Source organism: Symphalangus syndactylus, chromosome 1 (assembly GCF_028878055.3).
Source record: "Symphalangus syndactylus isolate Jambi chromosome 1, NHGRI_mSymSyn1-v2.1_pri, whole genome shotgun sequence".
Taxonomy (NCBI): domain Eukaryota; kingdom Metazoa; phylum Chordata; class Mammalia; order Primates; family Hylobatidae; genus Symphalangus; species Symphalangus syndactylus.
Genome location: NC_072423.2, coordinates 123687317 through 123713486, shown reverse-complemented (window position 1 = coordinate 123713486; position 26170 = coordinate 123687317). Strand labels below are relative to the sequence as shown.

Sequence of the window (26170 nt, the reverse complement as noted above, 5' to 3'; positions counted from 1 at the left end):
CCCTGGCTTGCCAGAGATTCACTTCTTGCTGTGTAGCCCGGTTCCTAACAGGCCATGGGCTGGTACCTGTTTGTGGCCCCGGGGCTGGGGACCCCTTACATACATAAGGTGTTCACTATGGGATATAAGAGGACTTAGCCCAGGTGTTAAGGCAGTGTTCCAGGCCCCACTGTGGCTCTAATACATTTAGGGATCAGAATATGGACTCTCGAGAGCAGGTTGCTCCTATTATTGCTGGTAAACAAAATTTGCTAAAACGTGGAGATCAGCATATACTGTTAGATTTTGATACCGGAGACAATGTAAGCAGTTTCAGATGATACCAAAGGTACAGCATGCAAAAGTGGGTTGCTGAAATGGACCTGAGGATTCACAGGCAGCCAAAGTTCAGGGTTTTGGATAAATGAGGCACATAAACATTAAAATCTTGTAGGATGATTGCAGGTGTTAGGAGTAAATTTGGACTCATTAGGAATCTGTGTCTTCCACTAGGCTGTAAATTCTTTTAACATCTCCAAGGCCTGATAAAGGTTTTTGAATGAATTCGTGAAATATACGATTTCGGTGAAGAAAAGAATAAAGCAGGTGTCCAAACACTTGAGGTTTTACACTATTGGCACAAAACATTTGGACCCCTGGCGCCTGGTATCAGGGACTTCCCGACGCTGGAAGAGTTCAGGGAAGGGAAGCAGGCCCCTCTGGCACCGAAGACATAAAATCCTAGCTACAGCTACTAAAGAAAAGAACACTATTAATTAGGGCCTGCGTTAGGTTCTCTGGATCTCCCCTTCTCCCATCCTGGACGCTCATCCCTGTGTTCTTTGCGGTGGGCCCGTCGGCCCTGCTGCCATCGATAGAAGCAGCACTCTTCCCGTCTGATTTTGCAGGGCCAAAGCCCAGGTGAGAGTCAGTGTAGTATTCAGACTAGCCCACGCTCCGGTTCTGAGCCGCGAGGGCGGTTTCCGCACGCAACGAAATCAGGCAAGACCGAACCTTTTGTCCTCCAGTGTAGCGAGTTCGGGAGCGACCGGCCGAGCGCGCATGTGCAGGACCCGACATTGTGCTTGTCCCATCCGGTGCTCCGTAGTTAGCCTCGGTGAGCTCCACGTAGGCCGCGCAAGCGCCCTTGGCCCACAGTTCACCTGCTGCCGTTGTCGTCGCCGCCGCGGCTCCCGGGGCTGGATGGGGGGCCGAGGCCAGCCAGTGGCACCCGGAAGAAAGAGACGCGGCGGCGGCGACGCCGACACCCTCAGGACGAGTGTCCGGACTTGCCCACAGGCTCAAGGAGGAGGCGGCGAGGCCCGGCCTCCGCTGTCCCTGGTGTAGAGAAGTCGCCGTAGCCGCCGCGGCCGGGACTCCCCGGGCTCTCGCCCCTCAGGTCTCATTGACACTCAGGACCCTACGTACGCTGCGCCATGTTCAAGAAACTAAAGCAAAAGATCAGCGAGGAGCAGCAGCAGTTCCAGCAGGCGCTGGCTCCTGCTCAGGTACGATGGCTGCCGCTCTCCTCCCCTAGTTCCGAATACCCCTTGAACTGGCCCGCGGACGAAAGAGGCGGGGGGAGTTGGGGAGTTCTTCCGTGACCTTTGACCTCTAACCCGGACTCTTCCCAAGCTCCGGACCCAGAAGGAGCTCCGGGCGGTGCAGGTCGTCCGTAACTCCTGACCTGGATTTTCCCATCGCAAAACTTCATCCAGTAATGAGTGGATGGGGGTGGCTGGATCCCTCGTGACACCCCATCTCCGTTAAGAGTTTTCTCCTAAGGCCAGACTCCGAACTTGCATGATTTCTGATCTGTATTTGAGGTTCCCCCACCCATCTGAGACCCCACGCTGGGAATGAGGGCGGGGTGGGAAAACCCGGGTCCCTTGTGATATCTGACCTCTGCTCGAGGTGTCCCCCTCTCTCTTGCCCATTGTGAGATTTTGTGTGGAATGGCCAGGATCCCGCACAACTGACCCTTGACGGAAGTCTCCTAATTCCAAACCCAGGTCCAGGGATTGAAGGCTGGGGAGTAGAGCCATCCTGGGTCAGGCTGCTGGTAGGAGCGGTGGGACCTGAAAGAGGTGGCGGCGTGGCCGGCGTCCAGCGCCCGAGGCTGTCACGAGTTAGTCACTTCGCATAACTTGGTTAATCCGGGACTGGCGGGTGGAGGGGCAGACACTCTGCCTGTCCGGAACTCTGCTCTGCTTTTTAAGTCTTGCTGCTCTGCTGCTCTGCGGGCAGGGTTATGCTTGTTTTTCAGGAATGCTGTTGCTTTAGGAAATGCGTTTCCAGGGAAAAGGAGGCGTGTTAGTAGTATTAATTTAAAGAAACAGTTTCCTAAGCGTTCACTGGAGATGTTTCGATGCTGACAGCACAGAGTCTTAACAGCGAAGACGACGGTCTCTGCTTAATTTCTTCCCAGCCTTTTTGAATTTCAACAGATTGAGCAGATCTGTCCCTTAATTTTAGGGTTTTTGGTCTTTGCGGTTTCAAGAAAAGCTGAGTTTTGACTAACTTGGAGGCATTTCTAAATTCTTAACATACAACGATTGCATTAGGTTTATTCTGAAACTATAAATTGAAGTTTTTTTTTTTAATTTAAAGCTCGTGTAGTAAAACAGTGCTTGAGAAAAACATCAGAACACAACACTGAAGGGTTGCTTCTTTTCTCAAGTGCAAATGGTAATTAAAATTTAAGTAGTAAAGAATGGCCTTTTCATACCATCTATTGCAGTCATTTAAAATTTTACAAAACACTGTTAATTAAGAAACAAAGATAAACTTTAAAAGTGAGGTAGAGATGAGGAATGTGAGGAAATGGGCATGTTAGTGAATGTAAGGCACTTCCACTTGGGAATGTATAAAATGTAATTGAGCCAGGATTCCATTTCTAGAAATTTATTCTAAGAAAATTTAGGATGTATTAAAGATTTAGCTCTATGGATTTTCATGTCAATGTTGTTTTAATAGGTTAAAAACTAGCCAAAAATGTCCAACAGTAGAGAATTGGTTAAATTTTATCAGGCAGTTAGTTATGCTTGATAGGTTATTATGCAGCCATAACAAGTCAACATTTACTGTGTCCTTAGTATGTGCCAGACATTTTGCTTAGTATTTACACAGATTATTTTATTTAATCTCACATAAACCTGTGAGGTAGATAATACTATAATTCCTCTTTTATAGATGAAGGAGTGAGGCTCAAAGAGGTGAAGTAACTTGCCTAATGTTATGCAGCTAGTGTTAGAGGCTTCAGAAAAGTATTAACACAAAAAGATATTTGTGTTAAAAGACAGAAGCAGCAGGTAAAATGTGATCCCAGTTTTGGGAAAAAGAATCTGTATGTAAGTGTATTTATATACACACATAGTAAAACTAGCTGAAGAAGAATATACTTTAAGGTGCTGGTAAATTACTGAGCGTGCTTTTTCTTATTTGTAGCGTTTAGCTTTTCTTCGTGAAAATGAATTGTTTTTGTTCATTAACAGAGGTTTTTAGTAATAATAAGCTAGTCACAAACTAAGATATAAGAGCTCTGTTTCTGTAGCTTAATGCTTCTGGTGAGACAGGGTATCTGGATCAAATAAAATCACTTTGTGTACAAAAGGTTTAAAATAATCCTTTTGGATTATATGTATATTCACTGTGTTGGCCAGGCTGGTCTTGAACTCCTAACCTCTGGTGATCCGCCAGCCCTGGCCTCCCAAAATGCTGGGATTACAGGCGTGAGCCACTGCGCCTGGCCATTCGTGCTCTACTTTTGATAATTATTTTGTAACCTTCCTTTCTGCCTGCCATATATTTTTCTCCCTGCTTGTGAATTGTTGTGATCTTAGAAACAAAAAATGTGTCCTGGTATGGTGGCCTTACGCCTGTAATCCCAGCACTTCGAATCGCTTGAACTCAGTAGTTTAAGACCAGCCTGGCCAAGATGGCAAAATCCCATTTCTGGCCCAGCACCGTGGCTCATGTCTGTAATCTCAGCACTTTGGGAGGCCAAAGCGGGCGGATCACCTGAGGTCTACTAAAAATACAAAAATTAGTGGGGCGTGGTGGCACACGCCTGTAATCCTGGCTACTCCGGAGGCTGAGGCAGGAGAATTGCTTGAACCTGGGAGGCAGAGGTTGCAATGAACTGAGATCATGCCACTGCACTCCAGCCTGGGGGACAGAGGGAGACTCTGACTCAAAAAAAAAAAAAAAAAAAAAAAAATTATGTTTTAACAACAAATACCTATTTTGGATTTTTAAACTCCTGAAAGAACTAAGTCAATAAAAGAAACATCAAGAAGTAATACGGACATTGTAATTTCTTGGGATATATGTAGTACATGAATACAAATACTTTAAAACATTTTTAGCCTTTTCAAGTACTTCTAAAACTTAAAAATTATAGAAGTACAGATACAAAAGGACGAATACATGACTCCACTTAATTGAGGTACCTAGAGTAGTCAGATTCGTAGAGACAGAAAATAGAATGGTTGTTGCCAAAGGCTGGAGAGAGGAGAGAATGGGGAGTTACTGTTTAGTGGGTACAGAGTTTTAGTTTGGAAAGATGAAAACATACTGGAGATGGATGGTGGTGATTCCACAACAGTGTGAATGTAGTTCATGCCACTGAAGTGTACACCTACAAATGTTTAAAATGGTAAATTTTATGTTATGTATATTTTTACAAAATCAACATAGGGGCCCCTCCTTATGCCTGCAGAATCATCCCTTATTTTTTTCCCTCAGCTCAGAGATGGCAACTGACCTCACTCTTTTAGAGTGAGACCCCAAAATAATAGTTTATGTGACACAAATTTAAAAAACAAAAACAAAAAACCAGCAAACAGTTCCACAGGTAACAGGGAAAAGAGTCCTTTCTGAAGGGACATAGCCTTATTGTGAATCCAAGTTTACTAAATAGTTTCAGTCTTGGAATTGGGGAAAGCATGAGTCCTAGGGAAAGCATGAGTCCCAGAGAAAACATTTAGATCAGAAGGTAGTTTATTAAGAACATGATGAAAGGCTTTAATAAGTTTGGCACCTAAAATATAAAGGTGTATTTGAAGAATTAACCCCAAGTTACTTTGACTGCTCTTTTAGAACTGGGATGTCAAATTGATTTGGCAGTGACTTACAACAGTGCTGTGATGAGGATTCAATGGCTATGTCTCTGCCGTGACTAATCCATAGGTGGTGTAGGGAGAGTGAAATGAGCCAGATGTTAGTTATGAACAGTGAATGCGTAGGTCCTCTGCTGGATGTTGCATTTGCTTTGAAGGGTCTATGTAGTCCCTACACAATGGAGTTGAGAGACAAGTACTTTCAGTGTAATGGTGATATGTACAGGGTGTTGTGGTTGTGCAAAATAAGGTATTTCTGGAGAAGATCAGGGTGACATCTGAGCAGAGCCTTGATGGATAATGAAAAGTCATGGTATAGGGACAAGGGATTCAAGACTTATTCCTAAGGATGACTGGATTAGTTTTCTAATGTTGCATAACAAGTTACCACAACCTTAGTGCCTAATAACCCAGTTATTGTTTTATAGTTCTGTAGGTCAGAAGTCTGGCTTGGCATGACTGGATTCTCTGCTCAAGGTCTTGCAAGGCTAAAATCAATATGTTGTCCAAGCTGCGTTCTCATCTGTAGCTCAGGATCCTTTTGTATGCCCATGTGGTTGTGGTAGAATTCAGTCCTTTCTGGTTATAGGACTGGGGCCTTCATTTCTTGCTGACCACTTTCGGCTTAGAGGCTACCAGCAGCTCCTTGCCACGTGCCCCTGTAGGCATTTTGCTTTCTTTCAGGACAGCAGAAGTATGTCTCCCTGCCCTCTAGACCCATATTTGAAGGGCTTATGTAATTAGTTTAGACCCATCCAGGTAATCTTTTGATGAACTCATAGTCAACTGATTAGTAACCTAGTAACCTTAAATATGCCTTTAAAATCTCTTTTCCCTGTAATATAACAATTATGAGAGTGATATCTCATTATATTCACAGGGCAGGGGTCATTTGGGGTCATCTTACAATTTTGCCCATCACAATGACTAAAATGGTTTTTCTTTTTTTTAAGTTTTTGTAGAGTCAGGGTCTTACTGTGTTACTCAGGCAGTCTTGAACTCCTGGCCTCAAGTGATCGTCTTGCCTTGGCCTCTCAAAGTGTTGGGATTACAGGCATGAGCCACTGTGCACAACCAAAATGGTTTTTCTTACACTGAAATCGAGTATAATTGTGGTCAGTTAATAATTAGGTAGTGGGCAATAAAATATTAATTGTGGGTCTGGATGTAGCTGTCAAGTTTTTTGATTAACAGCTTAGAAAGCTGACTCAGATGTCTTATGGCTATTGCAATTAATCAGCTCAAGTTTGGTTTGAAGGAACCTAAATCCCTTTATATCTTGAAGTGAGGATAGCCCATTAAGGAACCAGGCACCTGGGACAAATGCTGAAGTACAGTTAGTTCTGTATGCACTGTTTTATACTTTATACTCACGTCCATTTTCTCGTATAATCCTTACTCTTACAACTCCAGGGGAAGATCCAGAGGAAGATCAACAAGCCATCAGGCCATGTTTTGCCGGATAGTACTACTTTTCTGGGGAGAATATGTTAAACTTTTCTGGGGAGAATATGTTAGAACCTGTTAAACTTTGTAAACCCCGTTATTTGGTTTTTTGTCAGTTACTCCAGAGCTGATGAAGCTCTCAGTTACTGATTAGACCATATGAGGCCAAGGTGTAAGACATAATGCCAGTTTTTAAGATTTGCAGTGAGGTATACTTTTTAAGCAGTTTGAAGGTCACTGTCTAAGGTAGCCCTTTCCTGGCATCTGGATATTTGGAAAGCTGAATTAATAACCCAGAGATTTCTTAGACATGATGGAATCACAACAGAGAGAGTTGATTAGTCAAGAGGTATTTCCTGTAGTCTAGTAGTACTTTTCTAACTTTTTACCACCCAGTGACCGTTTTATTAAAGGAGTTCTTACATATAATCATTTATAAATACATAGATACAAAAGGCTGCCCCCATAGTGGCAGCCTTTGAGGCACCTACAGCCTTTGAAGCTGGCACTGGCATGGTTTGCAAATTGTGGCTCTAGGTGTGGGAAGGTTTATGGAATTTATCTCAACTTTAATGAAAGCTATTTCTGATGTTCTTTGAACATTTGTAATTTGAATGTGGTGTTCAATGTAGGCTCAAACTTATTCCAAGACTGAGACTAACACTACACAGTGACTGTGCTTTCCCTTGCCATTTTCTAAGTGCAATGTTGACTTTTAGTCATTTCTAGACATTTAAACCATTGCTAAGGCTTCAACTTTATTTCACATTGATTCATTTTCTTGTTTATATACTTTTTTTTTTTGAGACAGAGTCTTGCTCTGTCACCCAGGCTGGAGTGTAGTGGCAGAATCTTGGCTCACTGCAACCTCTGCCTCCCGAGTTGAAGCAATTCTCCTGCCTCAGCCTCCTGAGTACCTGGGATTACAGGCGCGCACCACTACTCTCGTTCATATTTTTAAGTCCTTATTCTTCCTGTTTTGTCTTTGGTGGGAGAGGATATCTCATCCCTTAAGGTGACTTCTGCACATAGCTAATTTCATCTGTTGTACTGATTTTTCTGGTTCATCTTTTAGAAGGTGTTGGAGTTCTTAGTTGTAAGCAACAAAATCTTAGTCAATCTAGGTAAGCAGAAAAAGAATTTATTGAAGAGTCTTTAGCCTACAGAATTTCCTTGAGGTCCCAAAAGTCTGAGCTGATTGCTACATCCAGTTACACTGGGGAGACTGCTCTGTGTTGCAGCTGCTTCAGCTTGGCACCAGCATTGCATCTGTCACTCACAGCTTATATCTGCGTGGATGCATGAAGTTCTGTCTCCATTGTCATCAGATGATGAACTTTATTTGTATGTCTGTTTTTTCACATCACTCACTTATGACTCGAAGTCTCATGTGTTTCATTGACGGAGCTCAGGTTACCCCGTCTCAGATAAAAAGAAGATTGGGTTAGTAAGTTTTCTGAGTTCTAACTTATGGACTTACAAGAGCTGTTGATAGAAAAAAGGTTATTAAACTTTTGTCATATTTGTAGATGCTTTTCCTAACCTCCCAGTTAAACTGCTGCTTTGATTTGTTTTTCACGTAAAAATCTCTTTCCCATTCAGAGATTGTAGAAATAGACTCTTGAATTTTTTGTATTTCAATTAAAAAAATTAAATCTTTAATATAGCTTAAGTATGAAGTAAGGATCTGATTTGTGTGTCTTGCCCCATATGGATGGCCAGTTGTCCCAACATTTATTGAATGTCTATCCTGATGCAAAATGTTACTTTTATCATAAGCTAAATATGTATATGTCTGTGTGGATGTATATATGTGTATATAGAGTATGTGTATGTTTGTATACTATTATTCCTCACGACCTCTCAGTTCCACCCTAACCACAGCAATTTGTGCACAGATACCACAGACCAGAGTTCCATTTGTTTATTCATTCAGTCATTTATTTGACAAATATTTATTAACTGCCTTTTGTAAAGTGCAGACTATAAAAAGAGGTCAGGTACCATGACTCATTCATTTCTCAAAATAGATCTAAGTTCAGATCTATTTTGCTGTGGGTGTAGGGGGATCGCGAAGTTTTGGTTTTATACTTTTAGGGTTGTTTTTAGCTCACCTTAGCGTAGACCCCAGACCTCTAGTTTAAATTTTGAGCCCTTTCTCCTGAGTTTTTTTGCATTGAGGATTATAGGAGTCAGGCTGTCAATTACAGAGCTAAATGGAATAGCATCTCAGTATTTAGCAGTGGTATTCAAGGTAAGCTCAAAGCAAGGCCGTTAATTAGGTGGGCAAGTGCTGTTTATCTGTGCATTTCATACTATTGAATGTTAGAGCTAGAAGGTAGAAGGGATCTTAAAGATTGAATTGACAGCCTTTTTTTTAAATGAACTTCTAATTTTGGAATAATTTTGGTTTATAGAAAAGTTATAAAGATAGTGCAGAGAGTTTTTATATACCCCTCACCTGGCTTCAGTTTTCTCTGATATTATCATCTTACATTAGTATCACAACTTTATGTATGGAGACACATAGTCCTCAAAAAGTTCATGTAGCTAAGATCATAGTTCTAGTTGGTGGCAGAGTTAGGCCAGGGACCTGGTAGGTAGCCTGGGTTTTCTAGTTGATTATGTTTGTTATCCTTTTCTGCTTTTCATGTTTTTGCTCTTTTCCTTTCTTTCACTGAATTCTTTGGGCATGGACTGAGAGAAGGACTACCTAGTACATAGTTCACTAGTCAATATAGTCTTGCTAATTTGTGCAATAATTTTTAAATCTAGGCTTCCTCCAATTCTTCAACACCAACAAGAATGAGGAGCAGGACATCTTCATTTACAGAGCAACTTGATGAAGGTACACCCAATAGAGAGGTAAGTTTGGAATTCCTTTTCTAGTATACCTCTCACAAGAAACTAATTAATCTAAAATGTAATGCCATTGATAACAAAATGGGGAACTATTTTGACAGGTCACCTATTTAATTCCTAGGTAGAGTTTTTATTAGTAACACAATTAGTCTTTTTTTTTCCACAAATAGCAGTTATGATTTATGTATGTATGTATGTATGTAATGTAATGTATGTATGTATGTATGTTTTTGAGACGGGGTCTGGTTCTGTCACCCAGGCTAGAGTGCAGTGGCACGATCACTACTCATTGCAACCTTGACCTTCTGGATTCAAGTGATCCTCTAACTTCAGCCTCCTGAGTAGCTGGGACTGTAGGCGCACGCCACCTGCCTGGCTAACGTTTAAACTTTTCATAGACGGGATCCCATTGTGTTGCTCAGGCTGGTCTTGAACTCCTGGGCTCAAGCAATTCTCCCAATTATGCTTTATAAAGTATGGTTTGTTGAGAACCTTAATTTGAGAGGATGATACGTTCCGGATTTAATAGTTGAAGTTTTCAGAATAATTTGATAAATTTGTTCAACATAGCATCATTTTTTCAAGCTGGTGAGTGGAAACTGAGAAGTAACTTATTGAACTTATTCCATGTAACCAGCAGCTGGCATTAAAACTCATTATTTCCAACTTTTTTTTTTTCTGTGAAGTGTAACACATGTACAAAAAGAAGGTAAAACATAAATGCACAGATCAGCAAATTATCATGAAGTGAATCCTCCCAGGTCAAGCAAAGGAACACTGTCAGCACTGTCATGCTCCCTTTCTCCCTGAAGGATTACCACCATCCTGAATTTTTGGTATTTGCTTGCTTCCTTTTTTTTTTTTTTTTTTTTTTTTTTTAATAGTTTTACCTCTTAAATATGCTTTCTAAATGTAAACATTGTAGTTAAACATTTGGGTTGTCTACAGGTTTTGGCTACTATGAATTATGTTGCCATCAACATTATTGTGCGTTTCTTTTGGTGTACATGTACCTGCATTTCTGTTGGTATGTACTTTGGAGTAGAATCACTGCTCCATTTTAACGCGTAAGAAGATAATGCTGATGGTTTTCCAGAGTGGTTGTAGAAATTTAAATTCTCACCAGGAGCTTATGAAAGTTGCTTTTGCCCTATATTTTTAAGAATCTTTATTTTTCTACTCTGTGTAAATATGCTGGAAAACAGTCTTTTTCATTTCAGCTGTTCTGGTGGTGGTCTTTCATTTTGGTTTTAATTTGCATTCTCTGATAACTAATGAGATTGAGCATTTTCATCTGTTTATTGCCCATTTGATGCCTTCTTTTGTGAGTGCTTAAGTCCCTTGCCCATTTTTCTATTGGATTATCTTTTTTTAAAAAATTGATTTGTAGGAGTTTTTAAAAAAATATAGAATACATAGGAGTTTTTTGGTGAATATATATCTTGCAGCTATCTTCCACTCAGTGGCTTGCCATTCATTTTCTTAATGATGTCCTTTGATGAACAGAAGTTCTTAGTTTTAGGCCAAGTATGGTGGCTCATGCCTGTAATCCAGCACTTTGGGAGGCCAAGGCAGGAGGATTGCTTGAGTCCAGGAGTTTGAGACCAGCCTGGGCAACAGACTGAGACCCTGTTTCTGCAAAAATAAAATAAAATTAGCCACGTATGGTGGCATGCACCTGTGTGGTCCCAGCTACTCAAGAGGCTAAGGCAGGAGGCTTACTTGAGTCTCGGAGGTCGAAGCTGCAGTGAACCATGATTGCACCAGCCTAGGTGACACAGTAAGACCCTGTTTCTCAAAAAAAAAAAAAAGCCTGGTTCCCATCCATTTTCCATCCCTGACAGTACCTTCTATCTTAGAAGTTTAACAAAATGAGAAACTTCCCTAGGGTATAGGGAGATGATGAAAAAATTAATTTAATGTCCTTTTAACAAAAAACTTAATTATATAATTGAAAAATCCTTTATTTATTATAAAATAAGTTGAAGTAAGGTTTAGATTGCACTCTGTGGTCAAAGTACCTGTTAAAGTTGTCAAAAAAGCTTAAAAGCAAGGAGATGAAGTGATGACAATGCTTTGTCATTCTATCCGAAACCATCTCTTAGCTAGGATTGTTAATATTAAAATTTAGAAAGAAATAAATAACCTTTAGCTGACTTGATCGATTGTAAAACAGTGCTAAAACCAAATCTTTCAGAAATAATTATTTTGTAAAGGTATATTCATTTAAATTGTTTTAAAGCATCCTAGATTTTTAAAAAGTATTTTTAAAAAGCAATGGTAGCAGTCAGCCAGGCACGGTGGCTCACGCCTGTAATCCCAGCACTTTAGGAGGCCGAGGTGGGCAGATCACTTGAGGCCAGGAGTTCGAGACCAGCCTGGCCAATATGGTGAAACCCTAAAAAAATACAAAAATTAGCCAGACGTGGTGACACGTCCCTGTAATCCCAGCTATTTGGGTGGCTGAGGCAGAAGAATCGATTGAACCCAGGAGGTGGAGTTTGCAGTGAGCTAAGATCGTGCCACTGCACTCTAGCCTGGGCGACAGAGCGAGACACTGTCTCAAAAAAAACAAAAACAAAACAACAACAACAAAAAAACACAATGGTAGCAATCAACATAATTCTCCACTATTTTCAGTGTTTCACTTTATTGTATGCAAACTAATATACTATAATGTCAATCAATATACTGAGTATAGAAATGATGCCATTAATACTGATTGCAAAAACATTACAACTCAGTACTGCAGCTTTCATTCAAATTGGTTATATGTATAAACTGAGTTCAACAATATTGTATTTGAAATCGTAAAGTTAAAGAAATGCAGTAATGTAAATAATACTTAAGAAAATAAGATCCCAGAAAACTGTATATACTCTGTACTTTTATGCAACTTTATCAGATCATTTCAGTATATGCACCAAGGTTATAGTGTATATAACATGAACTTTGAGTGCAAAAACTGTACTATGTACCTTTTGTTTATTTTGCTCTCAACATCTAAATAAAGGTTTTCTTTTTTTTAATTGTTTTAAAGTAATCCCCATCAGGACAATTTGTATGTATTTTTACAATTTTTTTTTTTTTTTGAAATGGAGTCTTGCTCTGTCGCCAGGCTGGAGTTCAGGGGTGCAGTCTTCGCTCACTGCAACCTCTGCCTCCCGGGTTCAAGTGGCTCTCCTGACTTAGCCTCCCGAGTAGCTGAGACTACTCGCCACCACGCCCAGCTAATTTTTTGTATTTTTACTTGAGATGGAGTTTCACCATGTTGCTGAGAATGGTCTCAATCTCTTGACCTCGTGATCTGCCCGCCTCAGCCTCCCAAAGTGCTGGGATTACGGGCGTGAGCCACTGTGCCTGGCCGTATTTTTACAGTTTTTAAATTAGCTTATATATTATATATATTAGCTTATATTGTTAATTATTATTATTATTATTATTAGCTATTATATATAATATATAAATTAGCTTATATATTATATATATAGCTTATATATTTTTTAAATTAACTTATACCCTATTATCTAGAAATCCCATTTCTAGAAATCTGTCCTATAGAACAATAGCATTTTAAATGTATATCCACAAGGCTTACTGTAGAAAGCTATTTATAATACTAAAAAGATGATAAAGATTGATTTGCAATATTAAGACTTTCTCCAAACTAATCTTTAGACTCAGTGCAATCCCAGTCAAAATCCTTATAGGTTTGTTTTGTTGTCATCATTAGTATTATTATTTTTTTTTGAGACAAAGTCTTGCTCTGTCACCCAGGCTGGAGTGCAGTGGTGTGATCTCAGCTCACTGCAACCTCCGCCTCCCAGGTTCAAGCAATTCTCCCTGCCTCAGCCTCCTGAGTAACTGGGATTACAGGCACACACCACCATGCCTGGCTAACTTTTTGTATTTTTAGTAGAGACAGAGTTTCACCATGTTGGCCAGGCTGGTCTTGCACTCCTGACCTCAGGTGATCCACCCGCCTCGGCCTCACGAAGTGCTGGGATTACAGGCGTGAGCCACCGCGCCTGGCCTTTATGTCCCTTTTATAAAGAAGCCTGAGGCACTCCAAACAAAGACAGATTTATTTGGGTTTATATACAGTATTTACCAACACAGGAAAGTAGACATATTAGTATTTTCAGCAATAGATAAAAAGGCAAAACCTTTTTTTAATTGACCAGGAAATTAACTTAAACCATTCTACCACCTAAGCATTCCAGATAATGTAGACTTTACTGTGTCTACTGTTGCGGTGGACAAATATTTATGTTTTGAGCTAAATTTCCACATTTTCTTTTTTAAAAAAAGCATTTTTTTGTTTTTTGAGACAGGGTCTCACTCTGTTGCCCAGGTTGAAGCATAGTGGCACAGTCTCAGCACTCTGCAGCTTCAACCTCCTGAGCTCAAGTGATCCATCCACCTTGGCCTCGTAAAGTGCTGGGATTACAGGCATGAGTCACCACACAGGGCCAAAAAAAAAAAAAAAAAACACTTAACACTTAAAATAAATCCAAGCCAGGCACAGTGGTGTGCACCTGTAGTCCCAGCTACTCAGGAGGCTGAGGCAGGAGGATCCCTTGAGCCCAAGAAGTGGTTTTTCAATATAGTGTGAAGTAGGGATCAAGTTTCATCCTCTCCAGTATGTATATCCAGTTGTCTCATCTTTTTCACACTGCTCTACTGTTCTACATTTTTTCATTAATTGTGTCCATATGTCCATATTTGAGTGGCTTTATTCCTGAGTTCTCTATTCTGTTCCATTGTTCTCTTTGTCTTTGATACCACACTGTCTTAATGAGTATCGTTTTACATTCATGTCCATATTTGAGTGGCTTTGTTTCTGAGCTTTCTATATTCTGTTCCACTGTTCTCTTTGTCTTTGATTCAATACCATACCAGCTATTCGAGAGGCTAAGGCAGGAGAATCGCTTGAACCCAGGAGGTGGAGGTTGCAGTGAGCCGAGGTCGTGCCATTGCACTCCAGCCTGGGCAATAAAAGCAAAAATCCATCTCAAAAAAGAAAAAGGAACATAAAAAAATCTATATTATTATAAACATTGAAGGCGGAGGAGAGTAGACTGAATTCGCATTGACTCTGAAGTCTACATAAGTCTACTCTGGGTACTCTCCTATCCTGCGCAAATGGCAGATCTGTCTGTTTGATCATAGCACTCTCTCCTGGTGATCCTAGGCATAGCCCCACTATCCTCAGAGTAGGGCTTCCTGTCCTTGTTGCTTGAGGTTAATCTTTTTTGCTTCCCTTGTTCTGGGTTGCTTTACAGCAATATGTAATGTAGGATCCTGTAAGGGATTAACTAGAGCAAATGAAGCTAACATCCTCCTATCCTCTGCCCCACTCAGGATTGGACCTGGACTTTTTCAGAGATAGGGCATCACACTATGTTGCTCTGGCTGGCCTCCAACTCTTGGGCTCAAGGGACCCTGATTTTTTTTTTAATTGAGTTTAAATTCATATAACATAAATTAACCATTTAAAGCAAACAATTAAGTAGCATTTAGCACATCCCCAGTGTTGTACATTCATCACATCTATCTAGTTCCATAACATTTCCATCACCCCCAAATGAAACCCCACGCTGATTAAGCAGTCATTCCCACTCCTCCTTCGTCCAACCCCTGGCAGCCATTAATTTGCTTTCTGTCTTAATGGATTTACCTTTTCTGGATATTTTATATAAATGGAATCATTCGATATGTTACCTTTTGTGTCTGACCACTTTTACTTAGCTTAATGTTTTCAAGATTCATTTGTGTTGTAGCATGTATCTACTTTTTTTTTTATAACTGAGTCTAATGATTTTTTTTAAGGGAGTAAAAATCTGTGTACTGTATTAGTACCTGGAATAAGACCTGGAATAGACTGATGAGGAAAGGATGGTTTTTTGGTGTTACCTGAATCAGCCCAAGTTTACATCCTGGCTTTGCCATTTGCTGACTGAAAGATCTATTAAAGTTAACTTTTCAGTCTCAGGTTTTCTCATTTGTAAAATGAGAAATTTTTGAAGTTTTGGGGATTACCAGTAAGAAGGCATGTACATCTCTAGCGTGGTACCTTGCACATAGTAGGTGCTAACTAAGTTATTAGGGACAGCCTTGGAAGAGGGGAGGGGCTGCTCCACTTCCTCTTTTTAGGTCCTTGTGTGAGGGGAGGGGAACAGATGGACTATTATGTGGATTAGGGTCCTAGGGATGTTATCTCTGTGTTGCTTTGCCTATTGAATTTATGAAGGAAGGATTGATAGCTTCACTTTGCCTCCTATCCTGCTCTCTCTGGTTTGCTGTCTTCCTGAGACACTTCCTCATTTATTAGGGGCCATAGTAAACATGTCCATTGTTATCCTGGGGACTCATCCACGAACAACTTTCATATTGTTTTTAAATTAAAACAATATTTAAATTAAATTCCAGAATTAGGTGTGTTTTCATATATATATATATATATGAAAAAATATATATATGCTATATGTATATGCTCTGTTGCTCAGGCTGGAGTGCAGTGGCATGATCTCGGCTCACTACAACCTCTGCCTCTCAGGTCCAAGTGATTCTCCTGCCTCAGCCTCTTGAATAGCTGCGATTACAGGCATGTGCCACCACGCCCAGCTAATACTTGTGTTTTTAGTAGAGATGAGGTTTCACCATGTTGGCAAGGCTGGCCTCGAACGCCTGGCCTCAAGTGATCTGCCCACCTTGGACTCCTAAAGTGCTGGGATTACAGGCATGAACCACCACACCTGGCCCCAGTTTTTGAGAATTCTTAAGCACATTTTAGAGATTTATTTTATGTTTCAAGGCTTATATGGCTTAAAGGCATCGTTTTAGGGATTACTGGGAAGTATCTTCAAAGTAATACATGAGAAACATTCCTTCCTAAATCCCTTATTATATTGAATATCGTATTAATTGGTTTTCAGAGGTTAAATTAACCGTGTATTCCTACAATAAATGTCACTTGTTTCTGGTATATAATCTTTTTTATATATTACTGGATTGATCTATTAGTATTTTGTTGAGGATTTTTGTGTCTATATTCATAAGAGATGCTGGTCTGCAGGCCCCATGAAATGAGTTGGGAAGGGTTCACCTCTCTGTATTTTTTCAAGAGTTTGTGAAGAATTGCTATTAATTCTTCTTTAAATGTTTGGTAGAATCTACCATTGAAATCATGTGTCCTGGGCTTTTTTTTGAGGGAAGTGTTCTGATAACTAATTCAGTATCTACTTTTTATAGCTCTGTTCAGATTTTGCTTCTTCCTGAGTTAGTTTTGGTAATTTGTGTATCTCTAGGAATTTGTCCATTTCATTTATCTCATTTGTTGGCATAAATTAAACTAAATTTGGCCTGAGGCTACCTATATATCTTGAGTCCCTATGTAAGGAACTGTAGCCTAACTTGTACATAAACAAACTGAAATCCTAAATTAGGTAGTTTTTGTAACAGCTCCTGAGTCTCAGGCAGTCACAGCAGTCAAGTCTGTCATTTGCAGGCTGCTAACTAAGCAGCCCATGCTCAAATGAGGCAAAAACCTTTTAGCTTTGTTATCCTTTTCTGCACATTCAGTGGTAATTTCTTCTTTTTCATTCCTGGTTTTCATGATATGAGTCTTCTTTTTTCCCCTCTGTCAGTCTAGCTAATGGTTTGTCAATTTTGTTGATCTTTTGAAGAACAAACCTTTGGTTCCACTTTCTTGTTGCATATGCTGAGTATTCTCATAATTGGAGTGGAAAGCTGATCTTTGATGACTTATTTTACTTAGGCCTGAGGAGTCATGGACTTAGCAAAACTTCCTTGAATCTAAATTGCATCTTCTTTCCTGGTTGCTGGGCTGATACATGTTTTTTCCCATCTTATATACCCTTGGTCTTTTCATTGGCGATTAAGACTAGAGAAAGTTAGATACCTTGTCCTTTTATGCTGTCATTTTGTTTAAAGGCTTTCTATGTAGTAAAACTATCCATACAGACAAAATAGAGCCTTGAGTTGTGGTCTTAAATTTGATCAACATGATTTACCCACATTATGTACTGGATATTTCTTCACCTGCTGCTTCTGTAAACCATTTTATTCTTGGATCTTCTGTAGAGTATATTATCATAGGTACTTTTTACAGGGGTATCCAATCTTTTGGCTTCCCTGGGCCACATTGAAAGAAGAATTGTCTTGGGCCACACATCAAATATACTAACACTAATAATAGTTGATGAGCTAAAAAAAAAGAAAAAGCAAAAAAGTCTCAATGTTTTCAGAAAGTTTATGAACTTGTGTTGGGCCTCATTTGAAGCCATCCTGGGCCACAGGTTGGATGAATTTAATTGACCCAAAATCATAAGGGTTCTGCTGACAGTTGTACTTAACAGTATCTGGGAAGATAGAAACAGGACCATCTGCCAGGTGTGGTGGCTCATGCCTGTAATCCCAGCACCTAGGAAGGCCGAGGAGGGTGGATTACTTGAGGTCAGGAGTTCGAGACCAGCCTGGCCAACGTGGCGAAACCCCCCCATCTCTACTAAAAGTACAAAAACTTAGCTGGGCGTGTTGGCGGGCACCTGTAATCCCAGCTACTCAGGAGGCTGAGGCGGGAGAATCGCTTGAACCCGAGAGGTAGAGAGGTTCCAGTGAGCCAAGATCATGCCACTGCATTCCAGCCTGGGCAACAAGAGTGAAACTCCATCTCAAAAAAAAAAAAAAAGAAACAGGGCCATCTGTCTTTGAGGCAGAGGGATTTACACCCTTGCTAAGACACTAAACTTTTTTGCTAAGGCACTAAACTTTTTATTTAGGCCCTTCCCCCAGTATTATACATGAGAGATGATAATCAAGCCTTTGTTGCCTGTGAGTGAAAAGGAATCTAAGAATCACTGAAATAAATAATAATAGTTTTTCAAGGAATTTCAAAGAAGTTTTTTTCACATGGGAAAGGACTGCTAGGCTGGATGTTGGTGGCTCACACCTGTAATCCCGGCAATTTGGGAGGCTGCAGTGGGAGGAATGCTTGAACCCAGGAGTTGGAGACCAGTGTGGGCAACATAGTGAGACCCTGTCTCCACCAAAAAAAAAAAATTAGCCAGGTATGGTGGTGTGCACCTGTGGTCCCAGCTACTTAAGAGGCTGAAGTAGGAAGATTTTTTGATCCCAGGAGGTTGAGGTTGCAGTGAGCCATGACTGCGCCACCGCACTCTACCCTTGGTGACAGAGCAAGACTCTATCTCAAAAAAAAAAAAAAAAAAAAAAAAAAAAAAAGGCTGCTGGTTGTTGTTGGAAATAATCAGTCACGATGGTATGCTGCCTAACATGCTAAATCCTCCCCTGGAAGACTTCAGGACTTTCGGTCAAATCATGCTGTGATTTGACCCTTGAGGCACCCTTGCTGTTTCAGTCACGGAAGTAGTAGATGAAACTTAAAAAACATTGAGACATGTATCTGAGTTCACAAACAAGGTAAACATCTCCTTGGGCTGAGAGGGAGTGAATCCTTGGTCCTAGAGGGTTTGGGGTTGGGACAAAGGCAGCCATTTTCAACTAGAGTTTTGTGAGAGAATTAAGCCCTATGGAAAATGATTTGAGTAACTGCATTTTTTATTCTTCTAAGTATGGTATGAAACTAGTACCATGCTATATATGTACAGTAGATACATCAATTCATTGTATACAGGCATTTGGATTTAATTTTCTCTTTGAACTCTGGTTGAGAAGGACTGGAAATGTTCTATACAGCAGAGATTTTGTGTTAACAAGCTGAGAGCTAATGTGGGGCTCCTACCACTGGTGAAAGGAAGTTGAAAAAAGCTGTCACTAACTGCTGCCTAGAGCTCTCAGTGGTCCATTATGGGAAACTGCTGTCCTTAGGGAGGCCTCATGACCAAGAATCGAATCCAGCCTCACATTATCTTAGTGACTGAGTTTGTGATAACCCCTATATTGCCATAAGGTAAGAAACCTGAACCAAGGCCTTAGGTATCAGATTGGCTGGATAAGGAGGGATGAGCACAGAAGGAGACAAAGATAATACCTTTTTCAAGATGAGCCTGTAAATGAAAATTCTAAAATAAATGCTAAGAAGGCCACCAGTAAAAACAGAGATTAAGACATATTTACTCCAGATGAAATTAAAGTAATACAACAGTCTGGAAATTACTTTAAAACAACTTTTTTCCGTAAGAAGAAGTAATAATTTTCTTAAAAAGAACAGAAAATTGTAGAAGAAAAACAGGCCAAAACAAAACTAGACTAGATGGATGCGAAAAAGAACTAATTAGAAATCCTGGAAATTGGCCGGGCGTGGTGGCTCACGCTTGTAATCTCAGCACTTTGGGAGGCCAAGGCGGGCAGACCACTTGAGGCCAGGAGTTTGAGACCAGCCTGGCCAACATGGCAAAACCCCATCTCTACTAATAATACAAAAATTAGCTGGGCGTGGTGGCACATACCTGTTAACCCAGCTACTCGGGAGGCTGAGTGAGGCAGGAGAATTGGTTGAATATGGGAGGTGGAGGTTGCAGTGAGCTGAGATGGTACCACTTCCTGGGTGACAGAGTGAGACTCCCATCTCAAAAAAAAAACAAAAAGAAATCCTGGAAATGAAAAAAAAATTGATGTAAATATGTAAATCACAATAAAACTCAGACTGATGCCAGTTAAAGAGAAAATTATAGAATTCAGAAAGAACACTGTGGCTAGGCATGATGGCTCATGCCTGTAATTCCAGCAGTTTGCGAGGCCAAGGCAGGTGGATTGCTAGAGCCCAGGAGTTCAAGATTAGCCTGGGCAACATGGCAAAACCCTGTCCCTATTTATTTTTATTTATAAAACAAAAACAAACAATATTGAGTAATCCTACCAAAACCACCGAGATTAAGGAAAAATATATGATGTGCCTCATAATGATGTTTTGTTCAGTGATGGACTGCATATATGACAATAGCCCCATAAGATTATAATGGAGCTGAAAAAATCCTGTCACCTGGTGACATGTAGTTGTTGTAATGTGTTTGTGGTGATGCCAGTGGTATAAAACCTCACAGTAATGTCCTAGGACTTCACCTTCACTCACCACTCACTCACGGACTCTCCCAGAGCAATTTCTAGTCCTGCAATCTTCATTCATGATAAGTGAGTGCCCTATAGAGTTGTGTCATTTTTTTCTTTTATTCTGTAGTTTTACTATACTTTTTCTATGTTTACATAGATAAATACCATTGTATTACAGCCACCTACGATGTTCAGTACAGTAACATGACGGACTAGTTTGTAGCGTAGGAGCAATAGGCTCTACCATGTATCCTAGTTATGTAGTATGCTGTGCCATCTAGGTTTGTGTAAGTATGCTTGTCCAATCCAGCTTATTTTGCTGCTGTTCTTGTTCTGTGTTTTGTTTTAGTCTTTTAGCAGCCTAAAGGCATGGTTTTTAGTTTCTGTCTCTAGTGATAAGCGGAAGAGAGGGATGAGGAAGGGTCCTTACTGATCCAACCAGAAACAGAAACTAAGAACCGATGACTGTATTCTCTCCCTTGGATGCCCCTCCATGATGTTCACATGACAAAATGGCCTAACAACACATTTCTCAGGATGTATCCCCTCCCTATTGTTAAGCAATGCATGACTGTATATCCTCCACATCTCACACTCTCATATATGTATGTGTGTTTATTTAGGAAGGAAATAACAAGGTCAACAAAGACTCCTTAGGCTTTAAGGTGGCTGTCAATGGACACTAATTTTGATATACTTTGATATACACACACATATATATATGAGAGTATGAGACATAGAGGATAGATTGAAAGCCTTCGATGCATATCTTCTGAGAGTTTCAGATAGTCTTCATGAATGTTCAGACACATAACTTCAGTGTTGGTTCAACTGATGGCTTCAGTGGGGAACCACACAGAAGAGGTGAATTAAATCCTTAGCAGAATTGGTTTTCAATTTGAACAGAGTTTGAGCGATGGAGTTGAGACAGAATCTTAGTGAGAATATTAGAGAACTGTTGCTTGCGAGACTTTCTCAGGCATAAGAAGGAAATAACAAGGTCAACAAAGATTTCTTAGGCTTTGAGGTGACTGTCAGTGGACACTAATTTTGATATACTTTGCTTTTGCTAGGGTTAGAGGTCATAGTGTACATTTTTGTTTGGCAGCACCTTTTGAAGTGGTGGACACTTTTCTATGCTGGGCATTAGCTTTTGTGTTTTTCTCTTAAAATTTCAAATATACTCCTCTGAAGTTTTGAATTGTTTTCTAATGTGGGCAAGAGCGACTTCATTACAAAAATTAACTTTGGAAGTCTAAGAAGAGTGAATTTTTTATAGCCTTTAACTTAAATTTAACATCCATTCAAAGGATGATCTGAGTTCCTGGGAGAGTAAGATTTTCAGCAGGAGTAGAAACTTGGATATGATGATACTCTAGAGCCAAAGAGGCATTTAGCATATTTTAGTATACTACTAATACTAAAATTGAGAATTTAGTGTAAAGTTAATTGCTGAATCCTGTCTAAGAAGTACTAGTTATTACATAATATAAAAGACTTTGAAATGTTTTTCCTATTTATAATTATGACAGTCTCTAATGTAGGACCAAATCAACAGTTAGTTAAGGCTCTAGTTAGTATTCATAACTCTACAGTACTGAGATGAAAAGTTTATATTCTTAAGCTTTTGCAGACTTTTTTTTCAGATATGTTATTATATATGATATATGTAATTTATCATGTTATATAATATATTAACTGCTAAATTCATGTTTCAAAAATTTTTTTTGGAGGCAGGGTCTCACTCTTTTGCTCAGGCTGGAGTGCTGTGGTGTGATCACAGCTCACTGCCGGGCTTAGGCGAGCCTCCTACCTCAGCCTCCCAGGTAGCTGGGACTACAGGTGTGTGCCACCATGCCTGGCAAATTTTTTGTATTTTTTGTAGAGATGGGTTTTGTTATGTTGTCCAGGCTGGTTTTAGTTTTTATTTGGAAATAATTATAGATTCATAGGAGGTTCTAACACCTTTTGTGGGGGAGGCCCTATATACCCATCACCCATTTCTCCCCAGTAGTAACACCTTATATAACCATAGTACACTGTCCAAACAAGGAAACTGACATTGGTAAACTGTGACATCCACACAACTTATTCAGATTTTACCAGTTTTACATGCTCACATCTTTGTGTGTGTGTGTGTGTGTGTGTGTGTGTGTGTATAATTCTAAACAATTTTATTATGTGTAGATTTGTGTAACCTCCCTCATCAAAAAATTCATTCTGATTATAATTTATTATACATCCAATTCATGATTGTCAGTATTTTGGTGTGTAGTATACAGTTTCTGAAAGAAAACTAAAGCACAGAAGATAATATATACCAGAAGCACTAGTGTAACAGAAAATGTCTTTGAACTTATTATAAAGTTTCAAATGTTTCTTCTGTACATATTTTAGAGAAAAATAATGTATGTAAATACAAATAAATGATTAAAGTTTTTTATGTTTTATCTTCTCCATGTGTTTTCATGCCATTTTTTAATATGTAAAAATGGGTCAGTATTTATAAATGTTATTCTAAGACTTTGTGTTCTTTACTATGCATTTTTAAGCCCCCTTTACTGAGGTACGATTGACATGTAAAAAGCTGTACATACTTAGTGTATACAGTTTGATGAATTTGGTGATAAGTATACACCTGTGAAACCATCACCACCATCAAGGCCGTAGACATATCTATTACCTCCCAAAGTTTCCTCCTACCCCCACTGTTATTATTTGTGGTAAGAAGTAACATAAGATCTACTTTTCTAGAAAATTTTAGGCCGGGTGTGCTGGCTTATGCCTGTAATCCCAGCACTTGGGAGGCTGAGGCAGGTGGATCGCTTGAGCTCAGGAGTTAGAGACCAGCCTGGGCAATGTGGTGAAACCCCGTCTCTACAAAAAATACAAAAATTGGCAGGCATAGTAATGTGCACCTGTAGTCCCAGCTACTCAGGAGGCTGAGGTGGAAGATGGCTTGAACCCAGGAGGTGGAGGGAACAGTGAGCCGAGATTGCATTACTATGCTCCAGCCTGGGTAATGGAGCTAGACCTTGTCTCAAAAAAAAAAATTTTTTTTAACATTATAATACGGTATTGTTAACTGTAGGCACTATGCTATAGAGAAGATCTCGATAACTTACTTAGCTCGCATGTCTGAAACTATGTCCCGTCATGTATTTTTTTGTTGTTTGTTTTGTTTTGTTTTTTTGAGATAGAGTCTCACTCTGTCACCCAGGCTGGAGTGCAATGGCACGATCTCGGCTCACTGCAACCTCCGCCTCCCAGGTTCAGGCGATTCTCCTGCCTCAGCCTCCTGAGTGGCTGGGACTACAGGTGCGCACCACTATGCCTGGCTAATTTTTGTATTTTTAGTAGATACGGGGTTTCACCATATTGGTCAGGCTAATCTTGAATTCCTGACCTCGTGATCTGCCCACCTCAGCCTCCCAAAGTGCTGGGATTACAGGCCTGAGCCACTGCGCCCGGCCCATGTATTTGGTATTGATTTTTATAACAGAGTGCCAGGCACTCTGTGTGCGGTGGTTCCTGTTGCCTATATCATTTGTATGCCAATAAGCAAGTTGTTCATAGATTGAATTTTGAGATCCTAAACTGATCACGCATCTGCATTCCCGATCTTTTCCAGCAGCTTATTATTTCTGTGGGTGAGATGGTGGTGGTGGTGGTGATGGTGGTACTGATGACCATTATAATGTTATGCATGCTGCGTGGTGAGAACACTTTGCAACATGCCATTATGATTTGTTTTTCATCATTTGTTTTATTTTTATACTTTTGCTTATTACACTGAATGAGACAGCTACTAGCCGGGATGATAGCAGAGCCTGCTTTTCTCTCTGAGTATACTATCTTTGCTTTGGATTCCTCCAAACATCCTAAAACACAGAGTGACAGTGTGGTGAGTCCTTCCACCGCTTTCTGCATTCCCTTTGTGGGGAAGCAAAGTAATTTGGCAGTTGTAGAAGCAAATCTCATGTTACTTGCCACTTACCATCTCTCAAAGTATCTTCAGTGTCCTGTTGCTAACCCTGCTCTAAAAAAATCAGAGAGTAAATTACTGAATTCTGATGGCTGGTGTGCTTCGTGGTAGCTTTTTAACTGCAACAAAAATAACACTGTTTTCGCTAATGTAGCTACTTCAGTAATGAAGCTACCTTTACTCACTCTAACCTCTTTTTTTCCTAGGGAATGTTTGTTCATTAACTAAAAAAAGGTATGCAGTGCTACAAATCTCTCTTCTACTATTGATGGGAGGTTAAGAATATTTTGAGATATGACTTACATTTTTGGGGAAAAATTTGTTGTTATGTAAATCCATAATTAAATAGCATTGAATAGGTAGATTCTACTGTAATAGATAATTGCATCTTATTTTGCAATTACCTGTTTTTTATATATTAAACATCTGAAAGGAGAGAATTGTCTCATTTGTTTTCAAGTGACTGACGTCACACGGTTTTGAATCTTGTATGTAATTTCGTTTTGGGAAAGTGGACATTTTCCTATTGAAAGTATCTGGTAAGCTCATAATTTAGCAAATTAAAGTTTAGAGATGTTTGCCCAGTAAGGATAGCCTTTGGTGTTAAACACTGACTCTACTGGGATTGAGGTTTTTCTTTCTTTTTTTAAAAAATTGTTGCACAAATCTATTTATTAATTACAAAAACAAAAGAAAAGTTTACAATGGAAAAATGTGGCAAACACCATTGGATTGAGGTTTTTCTAAACAATAAGAATTGATTTAACTTATTAGGTAGCTGATGATGGAAGTAGAACATTTCTGTACTTGAACCATCTAGCCAGTGAAGACTTGGTATGCATATGGCCAGTAGCAGTCTTAAATTACATTGTAAACTCAGTTTTAGAAAAGAAAGCAGCTAGGGAGATACTGAGATTTCTAGTGATGCCTTAGCTTGGGTCTCAGGGAAAAGTGGTCTCTCCTTGGCTCTGGCTACAGGTAATATCTCATTGTTTTAAAAACTGATTTGGGAGAGAATCAGAAGTCCCAGTTAGAGAGACTTACTTATTTACTGTTTTTATTTATTTATTTATATATATTTGTTTGAGTGGGGTCTCATTCTGTTGTTCAGGCTGGAGTGCAGTGGTACAATCACGGCTCACTATACCGTCAAATCCCTGGGCTCAAGCAGTCCTTCTTCCTCAGCCTCCCAAGTATGTGGGACCACAGACATACGCCACCATGCCCAGCTCATCTTATTTTAATCTTTTTAGAGAGACAGTCTCACAATATTGCGCAGACTCGTCTTGAATTCCTGGCCTCGGGTGATCCTTCTGCCTCAGCCTCACAAAGTGCTTGGATTACAGACATGAGCCACTATGTCTGGCCCAATTTACTTTGAAAAGCATAAAATAGTATTGCTGTATATTTTCATGTAGTAGTAATAGAAGCTATTAAAAAAAAACCGAAAAGGTTCTCCTAGGGCCACTTCCATAAGTACATAAAAGTCATTTGTATTGAGTACTTATTCTGTTGTTGGAAATGCTAATAATGTTAAAGTGGAGGCTTTAGAACTTTTTTTTTCTTTTGAGAGAGAACTTTTTTTTTCTTTTCATACCCAGGCTGGAGTGCAGTGGCGCGATCTCAGCTCACTGCGACCTCCACCTCCTGAGCTCTGGTGATCCGCCCACTTCAGCCTCGCAAGTAGCTGGGACCACAGGTGCGCACCACCATACCTGGCTAACTT

At 39.9% G+C, this 26170-nt stretch overlaps 1 protein-coding gene across 5 annotated transcripts in view; it reads left to right on the top strand.

The window, feature by feature from the left end:
• Positions 1-1114: 1114 nt before the first annotated feature.
• Positions 1115-26170, top strand: part of GOLGA4 (golgin A4) — a 122059-nt gene continuing 97003 nt past the window's right edge. For 3 of the 5 annotated variants that reach the window (XM_055283157.2, XM_055283148.2, XM_055283137.2), the window contains exons 1-2: positions 1136-1487; positions 9321-9410. In XM_055283157.2, coding sequence (XP_055139132.1) covers positions 1416-1487; positions 9321-9410 — 162 coding nt within the window. In that variant the 5' untranslated portion in view covers positions 1136-1415. Of the gene's footprint in view, positions 1488-9320; positions 9411-24650; positions 24679-26170 lie in introns of those variants that run through there. The other 2 variants (XM_055283129.2, XM_063612082.1) reach the window with 2 other exon arrangements.